Below are 27,387 nucleotides of genomic sequence, written 5' to 3' on the forward strand. Positions count from 1 at the left end.
AAGCGAACAAGTGTGCTCGAATACTTCCTTAAAAGACCTTCACTTGAAAAATTAGAAAAAGAGGCAATTGTACTGTTGTCCATTGAGACGCCGTAGCCAGTATACACTTCCTCAAGATAGATAAATTCGAACTAAAAGATAACAATTAATGACCAATTTATTGAGTTATGTTTTTGCAGAGGAGATGTTAAGTCGCACAATTTTACATCCAACTAAGATGTTTGGAGTGGTATTTGCATGAAAACGAGTCATCCCTTGTTGATTGACAATGACTGAAGATGAAGGGCCTACCAACTTCGGCTACTAACTTCGGCTAGCCTCGAGAGAAAAAGTATGTGCCCGAACAGCCGAAGACGGTAACTGAAGTAAAAACATCACAAATTATGCCCAAACTCTTCCAAACTGTTTTGGCTGGGAGGCATGCGGACGCCTCTACAGTGAAGTCACCTTAATATGTGGTTGTCTCACCTAGCAATCAGTCATAATAAGTACATCTATCCTCAATAAATAAGTTACCAGAAAAGTCAGTGCTAGAGAAAGATTTTTTTTTTTTTTTTGGGGGGGGGGGTTAAGACAGAAGTCTTATTTAAGATACTCTTTGAATATGTAGGTTTTCAGGTATTTTCGAAAGATGGGCAGGGACTCTGCCGACCTGGCATTAAGGGGAAGCTGGTTCCACCATTGGGGTGTCAGGACAGAGTATAGCTTTGACTGGGATGTGGGAGGCCCAGAGGTGTTAGATCCACCTTATAGCGCACCACTGACATTTAAAGGACATTTCTGAATGAGCCTACATGTGTATACCCTAGCCGAAAAGGGGAGACCGGATTGAATCCTGACCTGAATCTTGTTCATTGTAATGTGGGAAATGTACCGCCCCAAAATCTATAGTCTGCTGATTGATTGTGTGATGATAGAGGACATTAATATTAAACACTGTGTACAAAACATTAAAAACACCTGTTCTCTCCAAGACAGACTGACCAGGTGAAAGCTATGATCCCTAATTGACATCACTTGTTAAATCCACTACAATCACTGTAGATGGGGGTAGGCAACCCTGGTCCTGGAGAGCCACTGGCACTTCATGTTTTTGATTTAACCGACCTGGAAGATCAGGTGTGTTGAAATTTAGGCAATCACTGAACTGATCAATTAGCTCAGTTGGCCAGGTGTGGTGCCTAATTGGAATTAAATCCTGCAGTACTTGCGGCACTCCAGGAACAGGGTTTCCTACCACAGGAGTAGATGGGTTAAATAAGGATTTTTAAGCCTTGAGACATGGATTGTATACGCATGCCATGCAGAGGGTGAAAAGGCAAGACAAAAGATTTAAGTGCCTTTAAAAACGGGGTATGGTAGAAGGTGCCAGGTGCACGTGGGTTTGTGTCAAGAACTGCAACACTGCTGGGTTTTCCATGCTCAACAGTTTGCTGTGTGTATCAGGAATGGTCCACCACCCAAAGGACATCCCGCCAACTTGACAACTGTGGGAAGCATTGGATTCAACATGGGCCAGTATCCCTGTGGAACACTTGACACCATGCCATGATGAATTCATGCTGTTCTGAGGGTTAATGGGTGCAACTCAATATTAGGAAGATGTTCAGGTGACCTTTTCTGAATGAGCTTAGAATACTTAACCACTTGCTACTAACCCCCCTCCCAGTTTTTAATATGATATCTGAATGACTAACAAAATCATGGTAATTCAACCATGATAACTACAAGTTTAGATAGCTGGCAGCCAGACTAACTTACCAATCTAAAAAAACAAAAAAGCTGAGTAAATATCAGTGACTAACATAAGAGAAACTGATGCACAACCAAATTTCAAAATTGCCCCTTGTGTTCTTCCTCGCAACAGTAAGTTGAGACCCCGACTGAGTTCCTTCCGAGGGCGGTCTGCAGGCAGCCAGTTGCCCATCCCTGAACTAGTGTGATGAAACTCACACAGTTCATACTAGAGGTCGACTGATTTAATTAGGGCCGATTTCAAGTTGTCATAACAAATAGGTAATCGCATTTTTGGATGCCGATTACATTGCAATCCACGAGGAGACTGTGTGGCAGGCTGACTACCTGTTACGTGAGTGCAGCAAGGAGCCAAGCTAAGTTGCTAGCTTGCATTAAACTTATAAAAAACAATCTTAACATAATCACTAGTTAACTACACATGGTTGATGATATTACTAGTTTAACTGGCTTGTCCTGCGTTGCATATAATCAATGCGTTGCCTGTTAATTTATCATTGAATCACCGCCTACTTCGCCAAACGGTTAATGATTTAACAAAAGTGCATTCGTGAAAAAAGTCAATCGTCACCAATGTACCTAACCATAAACATCAATTCCTTTCTTAAAATCCAGACAAGTATATATTTTTAAACCTACATATTTAGTTAAAAAATTAATGTTAGCAGGCAATATTAACTAGGGAAATTGTGTTACTTCTCGTGTTCCAGTGCAAGCAGTCAGGATATATGCAGCAGTTTGGGCCACCTGGCTCGTTGCGAACTGTTTCAAGACCATTTCTTCCTAACAAAAGATCATAATTAATTTGCCAAAACTTTACATAATTATGACATAACACTGAAGGCTGTGCAATGTAACAGCAATATTTAGACTTAAGGTTGCCACCCGTTCGATAAAATACGCTTCCATATTTCACTGAAATAAGTTTAGTTTTTTAAAATGATAGGTCATTAATATGGTCAAATCCGGAAACTAAGGCTCGTATTTCTGTGTGTTTTACTATATAATTAAGTCTATGATTTGATAGAGCAGTCTGAGCAGTGGTAGGCAGCTGCAGGCTCATAAGCATTCATTCAAACAGCACTTTCCTGCATTTGCCAGCAGCTCTTCGCAATGCTTGAAGCACAGCGCTGTTTATGACTTAAAGCCTATCAACATAGACAGGGCTCTAACTCCTCTAGCTCCACAATGAAATAGGGTGCAGGCCAGGCAGCAGGCTATTAGCCAGCCTGCCAGCATAGTGGAGTCTGCCACTAGCATAGTTAGTGTAGTCAGCTCAGCTATCACCATTGAGACCGTGTCTGTGCCTCGACCTGGGTTGGGCAAAACTAAACATGGCGGTGTTCGCCTTAGCAATCTCACTAGGATAAAGACCACCTCCATTCCTGTCATTACTGAAAGAGATCATGATACCTCACATCTCAAAATAGGGCTACTTAATGTTAGATCCCTTACTTCAAAGGCAATTATAGTCAATGAACTAATCACTGATCATAATCTTGATGTGATTGGCCTGACTGAAACATGGCTTAAGCCTGATGAATTTACTGTGTTAAATGAGGCCTCACCTCCTGGCTACACTAGTGACCATATTGCATCCCGCAAAGGCGGAGGTGTTGCTAACATTTTATAGCAAATTTCAATTTACAAAAAAAAAAAATGACGTTTCATTTTTGAGCTTCTAGTCATGAAATCTATGCAGCCTACTCAATCACTTTTTATAGCTACTGTTTACAGGCCTCCTGGGCCATATACAGCGTTTCTCACTGAGTTCCCTGAATTCCTATCAGACCTTGTAGTCATTGCAGATAATATTCTAATCTTTGGTGACTTTAATATTCACATGGAAAAGTCCACAGACCCACTCCAAAAGGCTTTTGGAGCCATCATCGACTCAGTGGGTTTTGTCCAACATGTCTCTGGACCCACTCACTCTCACAGTCATACGCTGGACCTAGTTTTGTCCCATGGAATAAATGTTGTGGATCTTAATGTTTTTCCTCATAATCCTGGACTATCAGACCACCATTTTATTACGTTTGCAATTGCAACAAATAATCTGCTCAGACCCCAACCAAGGAACATCAAAAGTCGTGCTATAAATTCACAGACAACACAAAGATTCCTTGATGCCCTTCAGACTCCCTCTGCCTACCCAAGGGCCAGAGGACAAAAATCCGTTAACCACCTAACTGAGGATCTCAATTTAACCTTGCGCAATACCCTAGATGCAGTTGCACCCCTAAAAACTAAAAAAATGTCTCATAAGAAACTAGCTCCATGGTACACAGAAAATAGAGCTCTGAAGCAAGCTTCCAGAAAATTGGAACGGAAATGGCGCCACACCAAACTGGAAGTCTTCCGACTAGCTTGGAAGGATGGTACCGTGCAGTACCGAAGAGTTTGCTGCTCGATCGTCCTATTTTTCTAACTTAATTGAGGAAAATAAGAACAATCCGAAATTCCTTTTTGATACTGTGGCAAAGCTAACTAAAAAGCAGCATTCCCCAAGAGAGGATGACTTGCACTTTAGCAGTGATAAATTCATGAACTTCTTTGAGGAAAAGATTATGATTATTAGAAAGCAAATTACGGACTCCTCTTTAAACCTGCGTATTCCTCCAAACCTCAGTTGTCCTGAGTCTGCACAACTCTGCCAGGACCTAGGATCAAGAGAGACGCTCAAGTGTTTTAGTACTATATCTCTTGACACAATGATGAAAATAATCATGGCCTCTAAACCTTCAAGCTGTATACTGGACCCTATTCCAACTAAACTACTGAAAGAGCTGCTTCCTGTGCTTGGCCCTCCATGAACATAATCTCTCTATCCACTGGATGTGTACCAAACTCACTAAAAGTGGCAGTAATAAAGCCATCTTGAAAAAGCCAAACCTTGACCCAGAAAATATAAAAACTATCGGCCTATATCGAATCTTCCATTCCTCTCAAAGATTTTAGAGAAGGCTGTTGCGCAGCAACTCACTGCCTTCCTGAAGACAAACAATGTATACGAAATGCTTCAGTCTGGTTTTAGACCCCATCATAGCACTGAGACGGCACTTGTGAAGGTGGTAAATGACATTTTGATGGCATCGGACCGAGGCTCTGCATCTGTCCTCGTGCTCCTAGACCTTAGTGCTGCTTTTGATACCATCGATCACCACATTCTTTTGGAGAGATTGGAAACCCAAATTGGTCTACACGGACATGTTCTGGCCTGGTTTAGGTCTTATCTGTCGGAAAGATATCAGTTTGTCTCTGTGAATGGTTTGTCCTCTGACAAATCAACTGTACATTTCAGGTGTTCCTCAAGGTTCTGTTTTAGGACCACTATTGTTTTCACTATATATTTTACCTCTTGGGGATGTTATTCGAAAACATAATGTAAACTTTCACTGCTATGCGGATGACACACAGCTGTACATTTCAATGAAACATGGTGAAGCACCAAAATTGCCCTCGCTAGAAGCATGTGTTTCAGACATAAGGAAGTGGATGGCTGCAAACTTTCTACTATTAAACTCGGACAAAACAGAGATGCTTGTTCTAGGTCCCAAGAAACAAAGAGATCTTCTGTTGAATCTGACAATTAATCTTAATGGTTGTACAGTCGTCTCAAATAAAACTGTGAAGGACCTCGCGTTACTCTGGACCCTGATCTCTCTTTTGAAGAACATATCAAGACCATTTCGAGGACAGCTTTTTTCCATCTACGTAACATTGCAAAAATCAGAAACTTTCTGTCCAAAAATGATGCAGAAAAATTAATCCATGCTTTTGTCACTTCTAGGTTAGACTACTGCAATGCTCTATTTTCCGGCTACCCGGATAAAGCACTAAATAAACTTCAGTTAGTGCTAAAGCACGGCTGCTAGAATCCTGACTAGAACCAAAAAATTTGATCATATTACTCCAGTGCTAGCCTCTCTACACTGGCTTCCTGTCAAAGCAAGGGCTGATTTCAAGGTTTTACTGCTAACCTACAAAGCATTACATGGGCTTGCTCCTACCTACCTCTCTGATTTGGTCCTGCCGTACATACCTATACGTACGCTACGGTCACAAGACGCAGGCCTCCTAATTGTCCCTAGAATTTCTAAGCAAACAGCTGGAGGCAGGGCTTTCTCCTATAGAGCTCCATTTTTATGGAACGGTCTGCCTACCCATGTCAGAGATAAAAAACTCGGTCTCAACCTTTAAGTCTTTACTGAAGACTCATCTCTTCAGTGGGTCATATGATTGAGTGTAGTCTGGCCCAGGAGTGGGAAGGTGAACGGAAAGGCTCTGGAGCAACGAACCGCCCTTGCTGTCTCTGCCTGGCCGGTTCCCCGTTTTCCACTGGGATTCTCTGCCTCTAACCCTGTTACGGGGGCTGAGTCACTGGCTTGCTGGGGCTCTCTCGTGCCGTCCAAAGGGGGGATGCGTCACCTGGGTGGGTTGATTCACTGTTGTGGTCGGCCTGTCTGGGTTCCCCCACCCCTTGGGTTGTACCGTGTCGGAGATCTTTGTGGGCTATACTCGGCCTTGTCTCAGGATGGTAAGTTGGTGGTTGAAGATTTCCCTCTAGTGGTGTGGGGGCTGTGCTTTGGCAAAGTGGGTGGGGTTATATCCTTCCTGTTTGGCCCTGTCCGGGGTGTCCTCGGATGGGGCCACAGTGTCTCCTGACCCCTCCTGTCTCAGCCTCCAGTATTTATGCTGCAGTAGTTTATGTGTCGGGGGCTAGGGTCAGTTTGTTTATCTGGAGTACTTCTCCTGTCCTATTCGGTGTCCTGTGTAAATCTAATTGTGCGTTCTCTAATTCTCTCCTTCTCTCTTTCTTTCTCTCTCTCGGAGGACCTGAGCCCTAGAACCATGCCCCAGGACTACCTGACATGATGACTCCTTGCTGTCCCCAGTCCACCTGGCCATGCTGCTGCTCCAGTTTCAACTGGCCTGGGCCCTAGGACCATGTCCCAGGACTACCTGACATGAGGACTCCTTGCTGTCCCCAGTCCACCTGGCCATGCTCCTGCTCCAGTTTCAACTGTTCTGCCTTACTATTATTCAACCATGCTGGTCATTTATGAACATTTGAACATCTTGGCCACGTTCTGTTATAATCTCCACCTGGCACAGCCAGAAGAGGAAGCCACCCCACATATGCTCTCTCTAATTCTCTCTTTCTTTCTCTCTCTCGGAGGACCTGAGCCCTAGGACCGTGCCCCAGGACTACCTGACATGATGGCTCCTTGCTGTCCCCAGTCCATCTGACTGTGCTGCTGCTCCAGTTTCAACTGTTCTGCCTTATTATTATTTGACCATGCTGGTCATTTATGAACATTTGAACATCTTGGTCATGTTCTGTTATAATCTCTACCCGGCACAGCCAGAAGAGGACTGGCCACCCCACATAGCCCGGTTCCTCTCTAGGTTTCTTCCTAGGTTTTGGCCTTTCTAGGGAGTTTTTCCTAGCCACCGTGCTTTTACACCTGCATTGTTTGCTGTTTGGGGTTTTAGGCTGGGTTTCTGTACAGCACTTTGAGATATCAGCTGATGTACGAAGGGCTATATAAATAAATTTGATTTGATTTGATTTGATTTGAACTCCCGAGATTAGGCTGCCAATACTATAGTGCCTATAAGAACATTCAAGAGTCAAAGGTATATGAAATACAAATGGTATAGGGAAATAGTCCTTTAATTCCTATAAACTAAAACTTCTTAACTGGGAATATTGAAGACTCATGTTAAAAGGAACCACCAGCTTTCATATGTTCTCATGTTCTGAGCAAGGAACTTAAACTTTTGCTTTTTTACATGGCACATATTGCACTTTTACTTCTCCAACACTGTTTTTGCTTTTTTTTTATACCAAATTGAACATGTTTCATTATTTATTTGAGACAAATTGATTTTATTACCTACAGATATTGTTCACATGAACACCAGATGTTCAACTTCACTATTCCAAATGTGGTACTACTTTGCTAATGGGGGTAATTTAAGGGAAAACTAAACCAACCCCTAACGTTGGGCTAATTCACTGGGGATTATTTCTCAACTCATCCAAGTGATGACTCACTGGGAATGTAATTAACCCAAACTCCCATGGGGTGAGAATTAGAGTGCAGCCAACTGAGCAAAAAGCAGAAGGAATCCCCCTCATAGGAGGACACAAAAGACAGACATGTCACGTGATAACAATGGATTGACATTCTTTCACCCTGGAAGACGTTGAAATGTCAATCTACGCAACGTTAAATGAAAGATGGAAAATACAACTTCCAAAGAAAGACTGGTGGAAAATGGACAATGTATGTAAACTTTAAAAGCAGTGTGTTTTTCATCGTACAAAACCATTCAATATAATCATTTGAGGTCCAAAACATTGAAATCCCAAAGAACTGAACCAAACAATTATTTTCATGTGAGAGACCTGGGATCACACGGAATTGATTAGAAGACAAGGCAACAGACGCCAGTGGAAACAGAGACCCTGTGTGGAATAACAGAGAGAGGGCTGGTTCAAGAGGGACGCCTACAGATTTGGAGGCTGGAATCCTCAACTGACTAAATGCAGTGGATTTCTCTTTCCATGCATTCCTCTAACCACCACACCATGGTTTCAACCAACCATTTAGCCATACTTGTGCCAATACCCCAAATACATGCCTTTCTGGATAGAGTGCTAGTGATTATAATGTAGTGAACCTGGTTTTTTCAGATTCAGAAAAAGTCAACGTCCTCTGAGGCAATTAATCTTGCAGCAGTCATATAACATATCACAATAAAAAAATAGCAAAGGATATTTACAAGCAAATAGGCAGGATAAGTGTAGTTTCATAGTGTAAGTGCAATTAGTCTAACATTTTGTTAAGTTGCAGAATTGCATTCGGAATAAGAAGACTAATTGGTCCGGTTTTTTAAATTTAATTTAGGTAGTCTGCACCCAGAAGGAAGGAGTTGAAATTCAGGGTAGAGTGGATGAGTCAACCGCTATTTTATTCGCCTTATGGAGGGCTCTGCCCAGGTAGCGAGATGACAGTTAACTCACTTGATGAAAATTGTAATGTGACTCAAAGTGAGGATCGCTACACTACCCCCTCCGAACAGGAATACACATCCACATGCTTCGACTACTCAGCCCCATCACATGTCCAGTCTGTGTTTTCCGATGTCCTCACGGATGCCATTCCACTTCTGACACCAATGTAACGAGCAGGGAAGCGAACCCCAGTCACTGGTGCCTCAACACCCTACGCATCTCACCAATAGGGTTGATATAGCGAGGATCGCTACAATATGAACAACTGACAGGCAGAAAGCGATGTCAGCCATCTTTGAATCGTCACTGAAACTATTTGAAAAGAAATTTAACTTGATTTGTTAATGTTTTTCTTCCCGATTAAACATAAAAAATGTCCAGAAGGAAGAGGAGTGGTCCGAGGACAATCGCATAAAAGCTAAAGGCTAAAAGGTGATACCCTCAGAACATTTTGGAATAGTCCTACCAAAATAATTACACACCCCCTTCCCCTCAAAGCAGTGGCGGTACATAGGATGCACTGTCCTCTGTGTTACCATTCCCCACTTTCATTTTACAATGAATGAGAATACTAGGTCAATTCAAACATGGATAGCATTGGCAGGGACCACCTGTCCTGACCAAATTATTCATTTAGTTGAGCCAGCAATTAAATCCGATAATTGGGCATAGGCTACATAACTCATCTGTGTAGATTGAGGTTCGTCAATATAATTATTAAATGAAATGAAGGGACTTTAATAATCGAGATACAACAGCCCGATAAATCTGTAGTCATAGAGTATGAAAATCGATAAAGTTAAACGCAGTAAAGAATTGTTAATAATTTGAAGCTAGTTATGATTAGCAAATTTGGCACGTGCGAGCCAACTTCTCTTCATTTAGCTACTCTTCCCAGAAAATTTGCGTAACTTACCAAAAATGTAGACAAATGCAGTGGTAACTCAATGTAAAAAGTCTGTTATCCTCGAAGGCGATTCTTGTCAAAGTACATCCCTCACGAAACTGTGAAAGTTGCTGACTGAGATGTGGAGCTGAACCCAAAACGCCACCCCAGAAGCAATGACTAGGATGTGCTGCTGTTGTTGGTAGTAGCCCAATTGCTGTGGCTGAGGAGGACAATAGCCGCTGGGTAGTTACGATAAGCAGATTCAATGCACGGTCACTACATTGGAATGTCTGAGGCTACAGTGTTTCACCAGCACATTAGTTACGGACAGTGCCCCATAAAAGTTTTTGTTTTGCTTTGCTCAGTCGAGTTTTGGCAACAAAGCGTGTCATTTTCACTCAGGTTCAATTCCATGCTTATTGTCAACAACTTGCATGTTATGATTTCAGTGCTGGTGGAACATGTTGCCTATGTAGGTTAAGTGTTGTTTCAGTGTTCCACTAAATGTAACTACACTTCCAATGTAAAATGTGCAGTTGTTAGTACCGCCCCCTAATCACTTCAATTGTCATTCCTATGTCCTGTCCTGGGGTGCGCACTTTCGGCGTTGTGGTTGCAATAGTTTTGGGATTTAAAATAGTCAAACCCATATTGATAAGCCCCCCCCCCCCACACACACACACACACACACACACACACACCAAACGGGAGCAAGCATATCCTCAAATACGGTTGAAGAACAGTGGACAACTTTTAGTGGAAATGTGTCATTTATTACAAACCGTGATGCAACGTAGCAAACGTTGAATCGAACTGAACGCACCCGTATGTGTAGAGTGGGGTTATCCATACTTCAGTTCCCCCTGTTTTTTTAGCGGAGTTGTTCTTTTCAGATTCTCATTTTTCTCTTGGATGGCTTTGTCAAGTGTGTAGGTTTTTGCCGATGCTCCCCACCCTGTGGCTACAAACCTTCTAATCTAGTGTACCCTGCATGCATAACCCATGTGGACCTGGTCTCCAATCTGTGGTTAATAAGGCTAAGCGCACATGGTGGGCAATAGATGACAACAATGTTAAGCTTGAGTGGACAAGTGACAATATGGAATTGAAATGAGATGGACAGGTAGGAGGGGGAAAAGAGAAAATCTCAATTTTGGAGAAATGTAGTAGCCCTGTGCAACCACCTCCACAACCAGATGCTCCGGGACTATGAGAACACAACAAGAGAGAAACTGGAGTAGCAGTGTAATCTGGGATAAACCATGTCTCAGTTGAAGGGCTGATATGAACCTCATATCAGCCCTTCAACTGAGACATGGTTTATCCCAGATTACACTGCTACTCCAGTTGCTCTCTTGTTGTGTTCTAAAGTGTAGCATCTGGTTGTGGAGGTGGTTGCACAGGGCTACTACATTTCTCCAAAATTGCGATTTTCTCTTTTCCCCCTCCTACCTGTCCATCTCATTTCAATTCCATATTGTCACTTGTCCACTCAAGCTTAACATTGTTGTCATCTATTGCCCACCATGTGCGCTTGGTGTTCCTCAATGAGCTTGACACCTTGACAAGCACTTTTTTTAACCTTTATTTAACTAGGCAAGTCAGTTAAGAACAAATTCTTATTTTCAATGACGGCCTAGGAACAGTGGGTTAACTGCCTGTTCAGGGGCAGAACAACAGATTTGTACCTTGTCAGCTCAGGGATTTGATCTTGCAACCCTTCAGTTACTAGTCCAACACTCTAACCACTAGGCTACCCAATGGCTCACCACTCACTGTACTGGGTGACTTAAACCTCATGACCACCTCTTTCCTTACCCTCTTTTGACCTCTTTCCTTTCCCTGTCCGCTTCCACTCACAAGGCAGGCAATACGCTTGACCTCATCTTTACTAGACTGTTTGCCTATATCTCACTACAACCCCTGTCCAGGTCACTGATCACTACTTTGTTTATTTTTCTCTCCTCCAACCCTACCCGCTCTCCCCCTACCAAGATGGTGATGCGCTGTCGCAATCTTCTGTCATTACTCTCTCCTCTTCTATCCTATCATCTCTTCCTCCTGCCAAATCTTTCCCTCTCCTGACTCTGCTTCTTCGACCCTACTCTCCTCCCTTTCCGCCACATTGACTCCCACTGTCCCCTTTCCTCCCAGCCCACTCAACCCTCCACTCTTTGGCTGAGTGACTCACTGCATGCTCACAGAACAGGGCTGACAAATATAGAAAAACTCAACTTCTGGAGGACCTATCATCCTTCCACTCCCTCCTCTCGACCTTCTCTTCAGTATCTCATGCTAAAGCTGCTTTCTATCGCTCAATTCTATGCCTCTGCCTCCAACCCTGGGAAACTATTTTCTTGGCTCTGTCATATACTGTCATTCCTATGTGGATGACGCTCAACTAAATGTCTCATTCCCCCATTCTAATACCCAAGTAGCAACATGCATCGCTGCGTGTGAGACATTCTATTTGTCAGTAAAAGGAGTGTCATCTTTCTGGCAGTGTGTTCAGACCTTCTGGTTTGGTGACTTGTGAGGTGTGTCACCTGTGATTACATTTCACAACATAGGTGTCTCAGTTGGTGCTTGCAACACCAGGGTTATGGGTTTGATTACCTCAGGGGACCAGTATGAAAATGTATGCAGTCCCTACTGTAAGTTGCTCTGGATAATAGTGTTGACTAAAATGTAAATGTAAATGTCTTTTTTGAGGAAAAAGGTACTTACTATGACTGGGCGGCAGGGTAGCCTAGTGGTTAGAGCGTTGGACTAGTAACCAGAAGGTTGTGAGTTCAAACCCCTGAGCTGACAAGGTACGAATCTGTCGTTCTGCCCCTGAACAGGCAGTTAACCCACTGTTCCTAGGCCGTCATTGAAAATAAGAATGACTTGCCTGGTTAAATAAAGGTACAATTTAAAAAAAAATATATATATATATGGTTGTCTTGCCATGCACTAACTCTATAAGAGCATCTGCTAAATAACTTAAATGTGAGAGGGGAGGAGGATACGGTGTATTCAGACCCCTTGACTTTTTCCACATTTTGTTCTAAATTTGATTAAATTATTATTTTTCTTCATCAATCTACACACTCTACCCGCTGCTAGTTTTCAACTGTATTTCTGTTAAACCTGGAACATGTTTATTCATGATATATTAATAATAAACTATTATTTGATCTCCTTTATTCTCCTCTGATGGGAACTTGTATGCCATTCAGGAGGAATGTGCAGTGCAAGCTCTCCACTCCCAATCAAATTGGAACATGAAATTCTACTGATTTAATTGCAACAAATCTGTGCACTTTAGTTCACCAATAAAACTTGATTCTTTACAATTGACTTTAAAACTGCAACGTGAGTCAGATGCACATTCAAGTATTATCATTACACAAAGTACAGGATATTCAGTCAGTTGACTTTAGCTGTGTATGCAATACTTTATGGGGCTTTCATAATTTATGTCCACAGTTTATTTTGCCACAAGAGGGACAGGAAATATCATGACAGATACCTCTCCACAGAGATCACTTCGCCATTGTGCACCTTGTTTTGTACCAGTCTTTACATTTAAGTGGTATCTGCACATTTACAGTGGAAGCTCCTCCTCAGAGGAAGGGGAGGATTATCCTCCTCAGTGAATTTCATGTAATAGTGAAACAAAGTGATCCTTTTTGGATAAAACAATACTAAATATGTTCACGTCACTAAATACTTGATTAAAACACACTGTTTTGCAATGAAGGTCTACAGTAGCCCCAGCAGCACTCTGTAGGGTAGCATCATGGTGTAGCCAGAGGACAGCTAGTTTCCGTCCTCCTCTGGGTACATTGATGCCCCCCCCCTCCATAGACATCCACAGTAATTATGACAACTTCCAGAAGACATCCTTTAACCTATCAGAAATCTTGCAGCATGAACTGACATGCAGTCCACCCAATCAAAGGATCAGAGAATGAATCTAGAACTGAAAGCATAAGCTACAGCTAGCTAGCAATGCAGTGCATAAAATGTGGTGAGTAGTTGACTCAAAAGGAAAGACAATATTTGAACAGTTTTGAATAAATTAATTTCTTCAAAATGAAGAAGCAAGAGAGAGAGAGAGAGAGAGAGAGCTAGCAATATATATATTTTTCTTCTCACTTTCACTTACTTAGCAAGCAAATACAGCTAGCTGGTTTAGCCTACTCAAACACCCGGCTGAAATAGAGAGGGATGCTATGTTAGCTAGCTGGCTATGGATGTCAAACACTGGAACTCTTGTCTATGGAGATTACATGGCTGTGTGCTCGTTTTGGTATAGGTCCTCAGATCCTCAAAAGGTTTTTCAGCTGCACCATCGAGAGCATCCTGACGGGTTGCATCACTGCCTGGTATTGCAACTGCTCGGCCTCCGCAAGGCACTACAGAGGGTAGTGCGTACATCACCGGGGCCAAGCTTCCTGCCAGGACCTCTATACCAGGCGGTGTCAGAGGAAGGCCTAAAAAATGGTCAAAGTCTCCAGCCACCCTAGTCATAGATTGTTCTCTCTGCTAACGCACGGCAAGCGGTATCAGAGCTCTAAGTCTAGGTCCAAGAGGCTCCTAAACAGCTTCTACCCCCAACCCATAAAACTCCTGAACAGCTAATCAAATGGCTACCCAGACTATTTGCATTGCCCCCCCTCCCCCTCTTCTACACTGCTGCTACTCCCTGTGTCACTTGAATTACTCTACCTACATGTACATATTACCTCGACACCGGTGACCCCGCACATTGACTCTGTACTGGCACCCACTGTATATAGCCCAGCTATTGTTATTTACTGCTGCGCTTTAATGATTTGTTATTGCTATCTCATACATTTCTTTATAGTATTTTCTTAAAACGGCATCGTTGGTTAAGGGCTTGTAAGTAAGCATTTCACTGTAAGGTCTCACATGTTGTATTCAAATGTGACAAATACAATTTGATATGAGTCCAATGACGGCGAGCTTTACACCACTCCAGCCAACGCTTGGCATTGCGTATGGTGATGTTAGGCTTGTGTGTGGCTGCTTGGCCATGGAAACCCATTTCATGAAGCTACTGATGAACAGTAATTGTACTGACGTTGCATCCAGAGGCAGTTAGGAACTCGATAGTGTGAGTTGCAACCAAGGACTGATGATTTTTATGCGCTACGCACTTCAGCACTTTGCAGTCCCGTTCTGTGAGCTTGTGTGGCTTACCACTTCGTGGCTGAGCCATTGTTGCTCCTAGATGTTTCCACTTCACAATAACAGTACTTGCAGTTGCCCGGGGCAGCTCTAGCAGGGCAGAAATTTGATGAACTGACTTGTTGGAAAGGTGGCATCCTATGACAGTGCCACGTTGAAAGTCACTGAGCTCTTCAGTGAGGCCATTCTACAGCCAATGTTTGTCTATTGAAATCGCATGGCTGTGCACTCTATTTTGTTTATACTCCTGTCAGCAAAAGGTGTGGCTGACATAGTCGTATCCACTCATTTGAAGGGGTGTCCACATACTTGTGTATATATAGTGTACATCATTGTTCCATCCTCCTGTCTGAACACATTGGATGATTTTGAAGTTTGTTCTGCCCTCTGCTGGCTACAAATGTTATACATGGGTTCAAATCAAATCAAATCAAATCACAGAAAATAATATACACTGAGTATACCAAACATGAATTACACCTTCCTAATATGGAGTTGCACTATTAGGGCAGGTGTTCATAATGTTTTGTATATTCAGTGTATATCCGGTGTATATATATGTCATGTTATGAAGCCATCTGTCCCATGTACAGAACGAAACAAAACAACAGTACACAAGCTTTGTTATTCAATGAAGGGTTAAGAGAAAATCAAGGAAAGATCTTGGCAAAGTCTAAAACCTAAACACAGGTTTACATGACAATGGTTCCCCTTAGAGGTAAAAGGCTCTGACTCAGTGTTTTGAGAAAAGCTATAGTGTTCATAATGGATGACTTTGTCTAGCCAGGCTGGAACAAAATCATTGGGTCAGATCTTGTGGTGGATCACAGCAGGGATTGCAGACATGTGACTGTATGAATACATGGAAAACATCAAACTTCCTTAGTTTGAGATATCAAGACAAATATGTGAAATGTATATGCAATTTATTTTTAAATAAAAAATATGACAAATACACAACATTTAGAATAATCCTTATTTCTAATATAAAATCTGAAATAGTCATATAAATACTGTAATATAATAATTACATAGATGAGAAAGGATTTAGTAAGGCATGAAGGTAATAACTAAAATATTTGATGCTCTTCTTTTTGCGAGTGCATCCAAAATGACAGTTTCATCAATCAAATCTGTATCAGTTAAATAAAATCAAACATGAACTAGACAAAGGTTCAGATATACTCTGTCCACCTTAATGGAACACAACATATTGTAAAATAAGTCACTTGGAAGTTCTAGAAACAATGTATGATGTCATATAAACAGGCTCTGAATGAAATGTAAGAATGAAATGGTTCATTTAAATAGTTCATACTTTCGTTATGACCAACTTATGTAAACCTACCTGAAAATGATTGAACACGGAAAAGTTAAGAATCATTTTCACAACATCAATATATTTCATAAACAAGAACAAATTCAAGTCAAAAACTTCCAATCAGTTGGAGAAAGTGCTTTTGATAAAGCATAAATATCTATTTATTTCTATTGATACATTAAGAAATACTATAAAACAGCATAGAAACCCTGAGAGAACTAGGAGTATACAATTTATACAAAGCATCATAACTGATACCGCATGTAACAAAAATGTGCAAACTCAAGTGCTTGGTTCTAAATTACTAGTAAACGTTTTAAATGGAAGGCAACGAGTTGTTTTCTGTGGTATACTGTCATAAAGCTATTTGTACTGTAAATATCACGTTTCCATCCAATTCTATTATTTAACTAGGCAGGAGAAACATAAGTTATGCATAAAGTCCTCTGATTATGCTGCTTACCCGTTGGGTCAACAGAATATTATTGCTATCCAGCAATCTCAGTGACACATTGTACAAAGCAATCTTTTAAACATACTTGCGGGGGGAAAAGAAAACAAATCACCCTGTCACATTCAAAATTTCCACAACAAACTGATTCTGACCAGCAGTATATTAAAATAAAGGATATCAGCCCATTTAAAATACAATAAGATGTTGCTGATAAAAAATGAATTATATATATATATATATATTACCTTTATTTAACTAGGCAAGTCAGTTAAGAACAAATTCTTATTTTATTTAATGACCGCATATACTGTACTGACGTGGTACTGATAAACTCAGTACAGACAAAAAAACGTTTTCTATATAGTGCCACTACCAGTGTTATTTGGCTTGTAACCACAGTGGAACCATTTTTGGTGCTAAATAGAACCATTTTTTAAGGTTATACAAAGATCCAATAAAAAAAGGTTACAACCTTTTTTGGTGCTATATAGAACACCCTTCTTATGGGGTTAGCCATATTCTATTGTTAAAATGATGGTTTTATTACTATGTTAATTCACAAGTTGAATCAGAAGTGCTAGCTCTGGAACGGCTGGGGTTCTCTGAGGAGAGAATTGAGATTTAGTCAACAGTTCTCAATTGACACAAGGCTTTATGTGAGTCTTCTTAACAAGAGACCATTACTGGCCCGAGTCATGTTTAATGACACAACACAACATATTAGATAAACTGGAATGACACTCACTCACGGCTGCACAAGACCTGTGTGCAAACCACGCCCCAAAACATGTGAATGAGCTGCCACCGCTCCATTTGAATTATCACTAAAAGATGAAAGAACCCTTTTCTGAAATGCAAAGAACCATTTAAGTATTATTTGAGTCATTATGGTTTGACATATCACCCTTACCAAAGTACCTTTGAGAAACCCTATTTTCTAAGTACAGTATGTAGATGTAAATACTGAAATGTGTCCAGTTTTGTGTTAAACCCTTACAGTAACATTTGCTTCTTTGGTTTTCTGTGTTTTTTTTGTGTGTTGGTTTTCACTCATCTGCTGAACTCTAACATATTAACTGATAAACTTTCATTTATTCCTTGCAAAAAAGTAACTTTTTTGTGTGGTTCTTAGCTCTTTCTTGGGTGTGTGTTGCTGTACCACTTCCTTAGCGCCACACCACAAGTACTGACGACCACACAACATGCCCCACCGAGACTCCACATGGTGGGCTTTCGATTGAAAAAAATGAACTGGAAAATAAAAGCTAGGACCACGTCGACGGTCCTCATCAAGGCCACAGGGCCGGCCTTCTCGATCTGTAGTGCTTTGGTGAGGAACGTTTGGCCAGCGATGCCCAGGATCGCTATCAGCATAAGGATCCACCTGTCTCTCCCACAGAATGGAATGGTCCATTCACCAAGTATAAACAAAGTGATGAAACACTCAATGAAACCAATGACAGCATAGTACCACACGGACAGATAGTAGTGGACACTTTTGCCCATTTTCCTGAGTATTACGAAAGTGCAAGCTGCTCCCATCGCTCCACCAAAGGCTGCAATAGTCCCCTTGAGATGATTGGTGTAGTCTCCCTCTATTTCCTCTATACGAGCACCAAATATGAAGGGAGGCCTGGCTATCATTATGACACCAGCCAGTGTGAACACAGTGAAGACACAGTCCCAGATTGTGCATTTCTCTTTGAGGAAGATCCAGGCTAGCAAGGCAGTGAACACTGGGTTGCTGAACATGATGACTGTTGCATCAGCCAGGGGCATCTGCTGAACTGCATAGAACAATAGGATCATGGCGTTAGAACCCAAGAATCCTCTCATCACCAAATAGATCCGCTTGTCTCTTGGTCCAAGGAAGCCAGTCCTAAAAAAACAGGAAATTGTGAAATATTTGTATGTAAATATCAGGGGTCAAGGGGTCAAGTTGTTCAATACAGATAAATACAGTTTTGTAATAACGTACTTGTGATAGATAAGCATAGGCATAACAAACAGCATCTGGAAGAAGCAGCGAATGGCACTGATTTCTACAGCATGGACTCCATCGATTGTCTTCACCAGAAGAGCTATAACGGAGAAGAACACTGTTGCCAGCAGGCCATAGAACAGACCCAGTCCTGGACAATGCTTTTTCTCTGAGGACAGAGGGAGGAGGACACATTAACTGGTTAAAATAGCTTGACTGGAACTGAACATTAACCTACTACTAAGACGGAATTGAATATGTGTTTGTCTGGAATGGCAAAATGGGAGGAGGAAGAGGTACAGTATTCAAATGTGATATTAAAAGCCCTTTTGTTGAAGGGAATCCCTGCTAAGGCTTACAGTTACAGGCCACCCGTTGACAAGTTTTAAAAGCTGTAGGGGGATTACAGGTATTGAATATTACTACATAAACCTGAAAATTGGCCTGTCACACACTGTACCCACTGATTGCTAATGTTTATTCCCAACATAAAAAGAGTGCCATGAACCCATGTCCTCTAACTGGCAGGAGGAACAAATTGAACAGGAAGAATATGGGGAAATTGTACTGACTAAACCTGTGGGAAACAGTGTGGAAGGATGCAGAAGATTATCACTCATCTGAGAACAGATGACACCGTTGTTAGAGACTTCTTTGTGAGTTTGATTTACAACCTGTCAGCTAGGTGCTCATTCGTCCAATTTTGTAATCATACCAAAATTACAAATAAGGAGCCAATGTTGAAAAAAACCCTAATACATTACTAAGTGTTTTATGTTGTAAAAATTGGGAAAACCATTCAAGAAGTTAGAGCTACATAGAATTGTAACTGGTGGGAAAATGCCTCGTCATCCCCTTTGAAGATGATGAAAATGTTAAACCGGATTACGTTCAATAATTAATAATCAGTCTGATGAAAGTGAGAGGTGACGCGACAACAATGTTGCAATATATTTGCCATTATTAGATCGTTTAAAATTAATGTGCATTAGCGGCAATATGTATGATTATCAGTAAAGTAATTCCGTAGTTAGAGAACAGCGATTACGTCAGTTACATAACTTGCTGCTACGGAGGTCGTCATTGGCTAAGCCAATGCTTTTCATTACCCCATCTATCTTAAAGTTCATCACTTCAACTAGATGGAAGCAGATCCAGTCATATAATGGACTATATTAATACACAACTCACACGTGGTTGCGTTAGTAGATCTCTTAAAATAGCGAAATTATATACATCCTCTCTAACTTTACCGTGAAAGGCTACCTTTAGCAACTGTGTCTCCTGCGTCCGTTGAGATGGGATCCCCGCCGCCGCCAATTCTACAATATATGAGAGGACAGAATCTCTGCATCGCGCTGCTTTCCATTGTTCTAGTCCTTGCGTCCTTATCATTGCTCCTCTCATCATGACTGTTACTTTGTAAATTGATCCTCTCAGTTGTGTGTTCATCGTCGTCGTCATCGCCAACTTTGTGAAATACAACTTTGATGTCCTCTTCTCTACGAGGAACGACCGATAGAACTCGGTCATCTATGCTATTACTGTCCGTCAAATCCCCCATTGTAAGATGCAACAGGTGAACATGCCTTAGAGGTAGCTTTACACCCTTCTCTGCCTGAGAGTGAGCTTTACACCCTTCTCTGCCTGAGAGTGAGTGTCACACCGGTTTAATATGTAACCTTGGTGGCCACTGTATTAACATGCAATGATTACTTTAACCACGGGGGGCAGCTATCAAACAAACAACATACTGGTAGCGAAATTTCCTTCCCGGTAGGCAATCCAGTTGGCCAACCAAAACGTTACCCTAAATTCATGTCTCGTTCACGAAAGGGTTCAACCTTCACCGCATTCTAAAAATCTGAAATAAATGTTGGACATTATTGGTGTACGCATCTAAAGAGGGGTTGTTGTATTAGAATGATTATGATAGCAATTTTAGATTAACTTCATGGGACAAGATGTTTAACAATATGTTTAAATCATGTGTAGGCTAATGCAATTGTGTTGTTTATTAAACAAGGCCTTGAAGACAACTCATTTATGCTTTTATGAAATTGGTTTATTACTAGTCTACTATACATAAAATACAGCAACATTTAAAACAAAACACACTCTTACTACAGATTAGAATACATGTGTGGTTTTTGTAGTATTGCAATTACACAGATTTAGGCCTAGATTAGGTTCAATTAAAAATGTAATTTCAAAATCTAAAACTATAGCTCCATATGAAAGATATAACATGATTGGAGTGGTCCCCTCTACATACAAAACGCTGTATTAATTTACTCATCATTGTAAAAACGTAAACATTTTATTCGGGAAATTGTCAATTAAATGTTAATGAGTACTTTACAAGCAAAATTCTTGTTTACTTTATTTTACCTCTTAAGTTTATCTTATAGCACAGGAATTACCGTAGTTACCGTAGTGTAGGGCTTAGCTGCTGTATGTCAACAATTGCTTTGTCTACGAGGAAAAAAAGAAGAAAGAGTGCTGTGAAAGAGAGGGACACAGTAGATGTTTCTAGCAAGGCATTCATCAGGAATTCTTTCTTATTAGTGGGCTATATCATGCAAATAGCGGTGCAGTATAGTCATCCTCTCCACAGTGTTCAGTGCTACTGCACTTGTCAACTGCACACTCCTTAATTGTTTTCATTAATTAATTATTACTCAGGTCAATCATTAGGTGCTCGTATATCTGAGTTTTCCCTTTGAAACTGGAGGCCAGCAGAAACTCTCTGTTGTCAATGGACACCAGAGAGAATGCCCTTGGTGCCTGTATGTTTAGATCCTGGAAGTAAACAAATTGGCCCCTCTTCAAGTCCCACTGATAGACCTGCGTCAGGGAGTAGTCGCTGCCGAGGATGGCGTACTGCCAGTTGCCGATGGAGATGGGCTGGAACACCATGGAGCCTCGCGAAGGCATTGTCTGTACCTCTTTGAACATGGAACCGTCCCACCTCATCACCTTGGAGTCCCCGATGAAACGCGTCAGGCAGATGAAAAGTTCACTCTTCACCTTAAAGTGCTTGACCGCAAACACGTCCTCCATTTCGGGGATATCAGTGCGGCGGTCAAACTTCTTCAGACTCTTGCTCCACTGGTAGACAACAGGCCTCTGGGAACTGCTGGCTAGGATCAGATGGGGCTTACCAGAGATCTCCAGGTACTCCACGTCTGTGTCACGGTACCAGGCATGGAGGGACTGGTGAGAGTAGAACCCATTGCCATTCCATTTGTACACTGTGGTAGAACCGGCCTTGGAGCTGTCTGCGATCACGAAGAAGGACTCGCCATCTATAAGGAAAGTCTCAATGTCATTAGGTTTCCTGATTTTCAGGATGTCAATGTCCTGGATTTTTATGAATTTGTTGGCAGAGATGTCCCGCTTGTAAATGTGAGAGCCACCAAAGAGCTGGGCTACAATGATGAACAGCTGATTATCAATCACCATGGGTTTGCATACCACAGTGGATGTACCTGTAAAACAAGGACCAAAAACGAAATATTAGAACATAAAGTAAATATTTGTGAGAAAAATACTTCAAACATACAACTATACATTTTAGGTTACAAAATATATAGTATTTTTGGTAAGACAGATACAGTACTACAACAACAGTTCACACTTGGCATATCATTTCGTCATCTGGTGATATACTATAAAACACATATTGCTCACTTTGAACGCTGTCATAGGTTCTGAAAACCGTTTCAACGTGATCCCATTCCAGGAAGCTGCATGTACCAGTGAAGGGCTGGGCAAACACAACAAACTGGTCCATGCCAAAGGTAAAGGACTCCACCGAAATGGATTCAAACGTCAGGGGCTGATAAGAGGCAAACTCTGCAATACAAAACAGATGTATTCATGTAAACAACTTTTTTTTTGATTTACATCACTACCATAGAAGGCAACATTACTGGAATTCTTCCTTGGTGACTGTTTCAGTAGTCTGTAGGCTACTGTAGGTACATACTCTACAGTGTAATTAATCCCTAGTGTTATCATTTTCACTTTATCCTGACTAGTAATTCATTTACAGTCTTGGCGTCTATTGGAGTCTGAGTCTATTGGAGTCTATTGCATTTAATTGAAATGGCCACAGTGCTGAATTGCACAAGGCAGCAGTAGTTAAGGAGATTAACATTCCAAGGTGTGAAATAATACTTGCACCAATCACCTGCTGTTATGCAGTCAAATGACCCGGGCACAAGGTCATTGATCAGTTTTCCTTGGAAAAGCGGGGGCCCACTGCAGGAGATCTGGTCAACTGTCGCATTGGTGGTGCGCATCCACTCCACTAGCCACTTTAGTTTGCAGTCACATTCCAGGTGGTTCCCTCTCAGATCTCTGGTAAAAACAGGTTAGCAAAGTATGCATAAATCAAAACCTGAATCTTTTTTTGTTTAACATAAGTACACTTTAGATGTTGACGTTACCCATAAGGCCACTGATTATGTGAAGAAGAAAAAAAGACTCACACTTTAGCCAAAGCATCCATGCCCTTGAAAACATCTTTGGGTAATGTCTCAAGGTTATTATAGGCCAGGCTCCTAATAAAAAAGAGAAAAACAAAGTGAGTTTTAGACCACAACAGGAAAAATACAGTATGTCCTGAATCAACACAATATATTGTGGCTGACTTCCAAAAAGAGACGTTCTTGGAACCCAGCCTTATGTTTCACCCTGTCACTGGATAGGCCCTTTTCAGATGTATGTGTAAGGTTACAGAGCAGATATTATATTTAGTTTTGCCCCCCAGGTCATATCGTTCTTGGATATAATTAGATTTTCAAGAGTGGACTCATTCAATCTACAAAAAATAGTGAAAGAATATAAGTTCTTAGAATAATGATTCAGTAAACACATGTCCACTCATGTCTGTCTTTTTTTCTAGAGAAAGAAAGGAGTGTATATACCCTTCAGAGTGTTGGCACGGAATACTGATGATGGTCACATGATAAGTAAAACCAATGTTTTTGTAACATGCTTGCCAATATACATTATTTAGGTTTCAAGTTTTTATTTTGAGTGCTTGATGCAAATATTCTGGTGTGAAAACTGGAAATATTCACAGTCAGCGAGGTCACCAAGGTTACATGTGATATTAGACCCACCACAGAGTGTCCTTTGGCAACTTGATCTGGCAGAAGTAACCTAACGTAGCAGTCGTAGAAATCCGCCTGAGCGTAGCCCCTACTTGTGTTTTTCAGGAGAAACAGAAGTTAGGTTGAAAATACTGTATCCCTGACAACCAGAAACATCTGCTTAATGCCAAAATAGTGTATCCCTGACAACCATAAAGATCAACTTTATGCCAAAGCCACTAAGTGTGGGCAGAAGGGAGGGAGGTTAACCTTGTTCAATATCACTGTAATAGGACTTGCATCCTATGCATTTTTGACAATGATAAAGTGAACACCACCAAGGTCCATTTGCTTAATATTTGAATGTACCTATGAGGGCCTCAGTCAACCATGTTGCTGATAATGGTATGCACCGTAGGCAGAAGTAAAAAACCTGCAAGGATATTGGTTACAATACTTTATTTCTATGTTCAAGTATGGTTAACCACAATATGTAAATGACACAAGACCATTGTTCTAACACATTTTCCACAATTTCAGATTGTAAGAAAGTAGAAAAGGACATTCTTATACTTACAGGTGTATCAGTGCTTTTAGGCTCCGGAATGCATATGGTGATATTGAAGCAATTTTGTTGTTTTCGATAAACCTGTGAATGAGGTAATAACATGTAATGACGTATTTTGAGGATTAAATCATCATATTATGCATTTTTGAGTATCTTATCCATTAGAGAGAGTACAACTCACAGGTACTCCAGATGCGGTAGTCCCAGGAACGCATCCTCATCAATTGAGTCAAACGTGTTGGCAGTGAATAGACTGTTAAGAAAATAGAAAATAGTTCACATTCCATCATTTCTATTACCACTGCTCTGTCACATTGTCGTTTTTACTCACACTTGAATATACATATTTCCCAGTGTTTGAGTTTCCAAGCAACCCCTCTGCTAAAAAATGTGAACCCCTTCATTTTCATTTATCCTAATCCTCCTGTTCACACATGTACTGTTTTATTAATCTGAGTTTCCAAAACAACTGTTTCACAAGCCTCTAATAATAATATATGTATTCCCTACTAAACTTGTCATAGCACAGCCTATTCAGACAGTATTATTAATATCTCCCAGAAACTCTGACTCATTTGGCACCATTAAGAGGGAAACCTCCATGCCAAGATACATGTTTTCCTGAAACGAATGTCTTGTGATAGATAATTGTGAATAATCTGTTCACATGAGGGACATTATGTGCAAGTAGGTTTTCACACTGTGTCATGTTGAGGAAAGGGTGGAACCTCAAGACAATAGCTATACTGTAATGTTAAGAGTACTCTGAGAGACGTTTATTGTGGTTTCATTTCATTGAGACATTTTTATTTCAGCTCAGCAACCAAGAACCCCCACCCCACCCAGTTCATGTGCTGTCTGTTATGACATAACCCTGCTCTTCCTCCTCTGAGGGAAGGGGGCTGTGCTTTGTTGATGCACATGGACCCTCATTTTAGTAGATATTTTGAAAAATCGTTGAGTAACGACGTCAAACTCACAGAAGCTGTAGAGCAGGCGTGTGTAAGAAGCTTCCTCCGGTAATTTCGGTGAATCCAGACTTGACAAAAGATCTGCATAGAAACATGGTACAAATGAAATGAGGCAATATATCAGAACATAGATTCATATTATTGATACATTATCAACCATGTAATTTGATTGGCCTATATAATTTCAAATAGCTGCTTTACTTGTACTGTTATTTTATTATATTTAACATCTTCAAAATACTAGACAAAGAACGATTGATCATACGACAGCCCCATATTAATGCCACTGCCAATATTATGATTTAAATCATTAACAATATTTAATTCAAAGCACTTACAATGAAACGACATCAGGTGGAAAGCTGTGAGGGACCGATCTTATATTTTCACACAGTGCATTATCTTTGGTGCACGTACAAGATGCGGGGCATCTAGGTTGCTTTACTCTTCTGGTCTCGGATAAAAGCAGGACCGTGGCGATCCAAATCAACACCATGCATCCGTTCAGGGTTTTGCTTGCATATCCCATCCTCGTGTTGCTCTCTGGTGACAACCAGTCCGTCGAATATTTCTGAACATGAACCTCAAGGAAAAATCCCAAATTAAAATGTTTCAATGCCAAATCTTGAATGTCTGTATTTGCTTCGATGAATTTGCAGTGATGAATGCAGCTTGTATCTCAATGGCCAGGCACTAATCCAAAAGATTCGTTCTGCAAGGCGCAGTATTTACAAATGCAGGAGAAGGAAGATAAAACAAAGGTCTCCGATCCTTGGACAGATTAAAATCCTCCAAAATACGTTGTAATTCCAAAAGTGAAAATAGATCCAATGTAGGCTACACAGTTTTTAAAGTATTACTTATTTGTAAGAACTAGGCTAGCTCTATATGTTTTATTATGAAGGTCTGAATACGTATCTATTTGGCTCGATCGGATAAGAAAAGATGAAAGCCTCAAGTCCCTGGAGAGATCGCGCTGAGAGCGGCGCTTATTTTTTGAGAGACACAGACTATTATTTATGCGCGCACGAAATCCTTGAATGGTTAATGCGGAACGGCCTATTCATTAGAAGAGTCTATGGAAGCTGGAAGAGCACCTGCGTCTCGCTCATTGATAATGTTGCTATTGCTGCTGCTGCTGATAATAGTAATAGGAATAGCATAATAAAATCCCAATTATAGCAATGTAGGCTAATAACAATATGATAAAAAACCAAATCAAAATCATAATAACAAAAACATTATAATAGCATATGTAAAATTATGCAGCTATAATAATATTATCCTAAAATAATCATTTTAATATTTTTTTTTCCCCAGCTGGCTCTAAAAGTCGCCTTACATTTCTGTGCTCAACCAAATTCTTTTTTCTTTTTAGCTCTCTCAGCGAACATACTGAATCAAATGCTGTGTCTTTGTTGAGTTCAATGGGGGATCAAACCCATCCAATTCAAATAACAGTGGAGTTCTGTTCAAGACTGGAAAAGTTCACCCCTGCAATCCCACCATTTTCCAAAGAGTTCAATTACAGTATTCAGAAGAATAAGAGATCTATTGTTCCCATTTGATATAACGGAATCTATAACGGAATCTTTAACGGAATCTATGAAAACCCACATAAGTACTGTCAGGATAGCAGATATGGTTAATGGTTACTTCAAAACCCCATTTCCTTCCAGTACATTTGCACATGCCGACATAAAATACATTTCATTAAAAGGTTGATTTCTCTGTGTGTGCATGTTCAAAATAGGCTAAGGGCCTACTGTATTTAGAATTGTCTATATTTGCCACTTATTTTTCCTCCCAAAAAATCTATGCTTTTATTATTCAAATCAATACTTGAATATCTGATGCATCTTGTGTGTGTATTTGCTTCTCAACAAATGTGATAATGGAATAAACCATAGATTTGTTGAAAATATTATTTGATTTGGAGAGGTCCTGTAATTTTGCTTGTGGCCAATGGTCTTATATCTACACACTGAGTGTACCAAACATTAAGAACACCTGCTCTGTCCATGACATTGACTGACTAGGTGAATCCAGGTGAAAGCTATGATCCCTGAATAACGTCACTTTTTAAATCCACTTCAATCAGTGTAGATGAAGGGGAGGAT

The 27,387-nt window shown here is 40.8% G+C and overlaps 3 protein-coding genes across 5 annotated transcripts in view; all 3 read right to left on the reverse strand.

Moving 5' to 3' along the window:
- Positions 1–10,088, reverse strand: part of LOC124017942 (1-phosphatidylinositol 4,5-bisphosphate phosphodiesterase epsilon-1-like) — an 87,050-nt gene extending 76,962 nt beyond the window's left edge. Inside the window, 1 exon segment of the mRNA XM_046333175.1 lies at positions 9,699–10,088. The gene's annotated coding sequence lies outside the window, so the exon portion shown is untranslated.
- A 5,691-nt stretch (positions 10,089–15,779) lies between these two features.
- On the reverse strand, positions 15,780–20,335 carry LOC124017952 (solute carrier family 35 member G1-like). Of its 3 annotated transcripts, none has more exons than XM_046333195.1 (3): positions 19,893–20,335; positions 18,624–18,726; positions 15,780–18,524 (listed from the first exon to the last, which is right to left on the reverse strand). In XM_046333195.1, the coding sequence occupies exons 1-3, from the start codon at positions 20,188–20,190 to the stop codon at positions 17,774–17,776; spliced, it is 1,152 nt and encodes a 383-aa protein (XP_046189151.1). In that variant the 5' UTR covers positions 20,191–20,335; the 3' UTR covers positions 15,780–17,773. The 3 variants fall into 3 exon arrangements, with proteins under 3 accessions (XP_046189151.1, XP_046189150.1, XP_046189149.1); XM_046333194.1 differs by having other exon boundaries at positions 18,624–18,795; positions 19,880–20,334; XM_046333193.1 differs by having other exon boundaries at positions 18,624–18,795; positions 19,893–20,332.
- Positions 20,336–20,672: 337 nt separating this feature from the next.
- Positions 20,673–26,785, reverse strand: LOC124017959 (leucine-rich glioma-inactivated protein 1-like). The gene is made up of 8 exons (XM_046333203.1): positions 25,606–26,785; positions 25,277–25,348; positions 24,478–24,549; positions 24,306–24,377; positions 23,123–23,194; positions 22,822–22,991; positions 22,320–22,484; positions 20,673–22,117 (listed from the first exon to the last, which is right to left on the reverse strand). The coding sequence occupies exons 1-8, from the start codon at positions 25,794–25,796 to the stop codon at positions 21,297–21,299; spliced, it is 1,635 nt and encodes a 544-aa protein (XP_046189159.1). The 5' UTR covers positions 25,797–26,785; the 3' UTR covers positions 20,673–21,296.
- Positions 26,786–27,387: the final 602 nt, after the last annotated feature.

Source organism: Oncorhynchus gorbuscha, unplaced genomic scaffold (genome assembly GCF_021184085.1).
Source record: "Oncorhynchus gorbuscha isolate QuinsamMale2020 ecotype Even-year unplaced genomic scaffold, OgorEven_v1.0 Un_scaffold_35:::fragment_2:::debris, whole genome shotgun sequence".
Classification (NCBI taxonomy): Eukaryota; Metazoa; Chordata; class Actinopteri; order Salmoniformes; family Salmonidae; genus Oncorhynchus; species Oncorhynchus gorbuscha.

Coding starts and splice junctions, on each gene's coding strand:
- LOC124017952 (XM_046333193.1), bottom strand. CDS start 20,190: ATGGGGGATTTGACGGACAGTAATAGCATAGATGACCGAGTTCTATCG. Junction 18,796..19,892: donor AGGAGACACAGTTGCTAAAG/GTAGCCTTTCAC, acceptor CTCTGTCCTCAG/AGAAAAAGCATTGTCCAGGA. Junction 18,525..18,623: donor CCTATGCTTATCTATCACAA/GTACGTTATTAC, acceptor CTGTTTTTTTAG/GACTGGCTTCCTTGGACCAA.
- LOC124017959 (XM_046333203.1), bottom strand. CDS start 25,796: ATGGGATATGCAAGCAAAACCCTGAACGGATGCATGGTGTTGATTTGG. Junction 23,195..24,305: donor CTAAAAGCACTGATACACCT/GTAAGTATAAGA, acceptor CTTTTTTATTAG/GAGCCTGGCCTATAATAACC. Junction 22,485..22,821: donor ATTTGACTGCATAACAGCAG/GTGATTGGTGCA, acceptor TTTGTATTGCAG/AGTTTGCCTCTTATCAGCCC.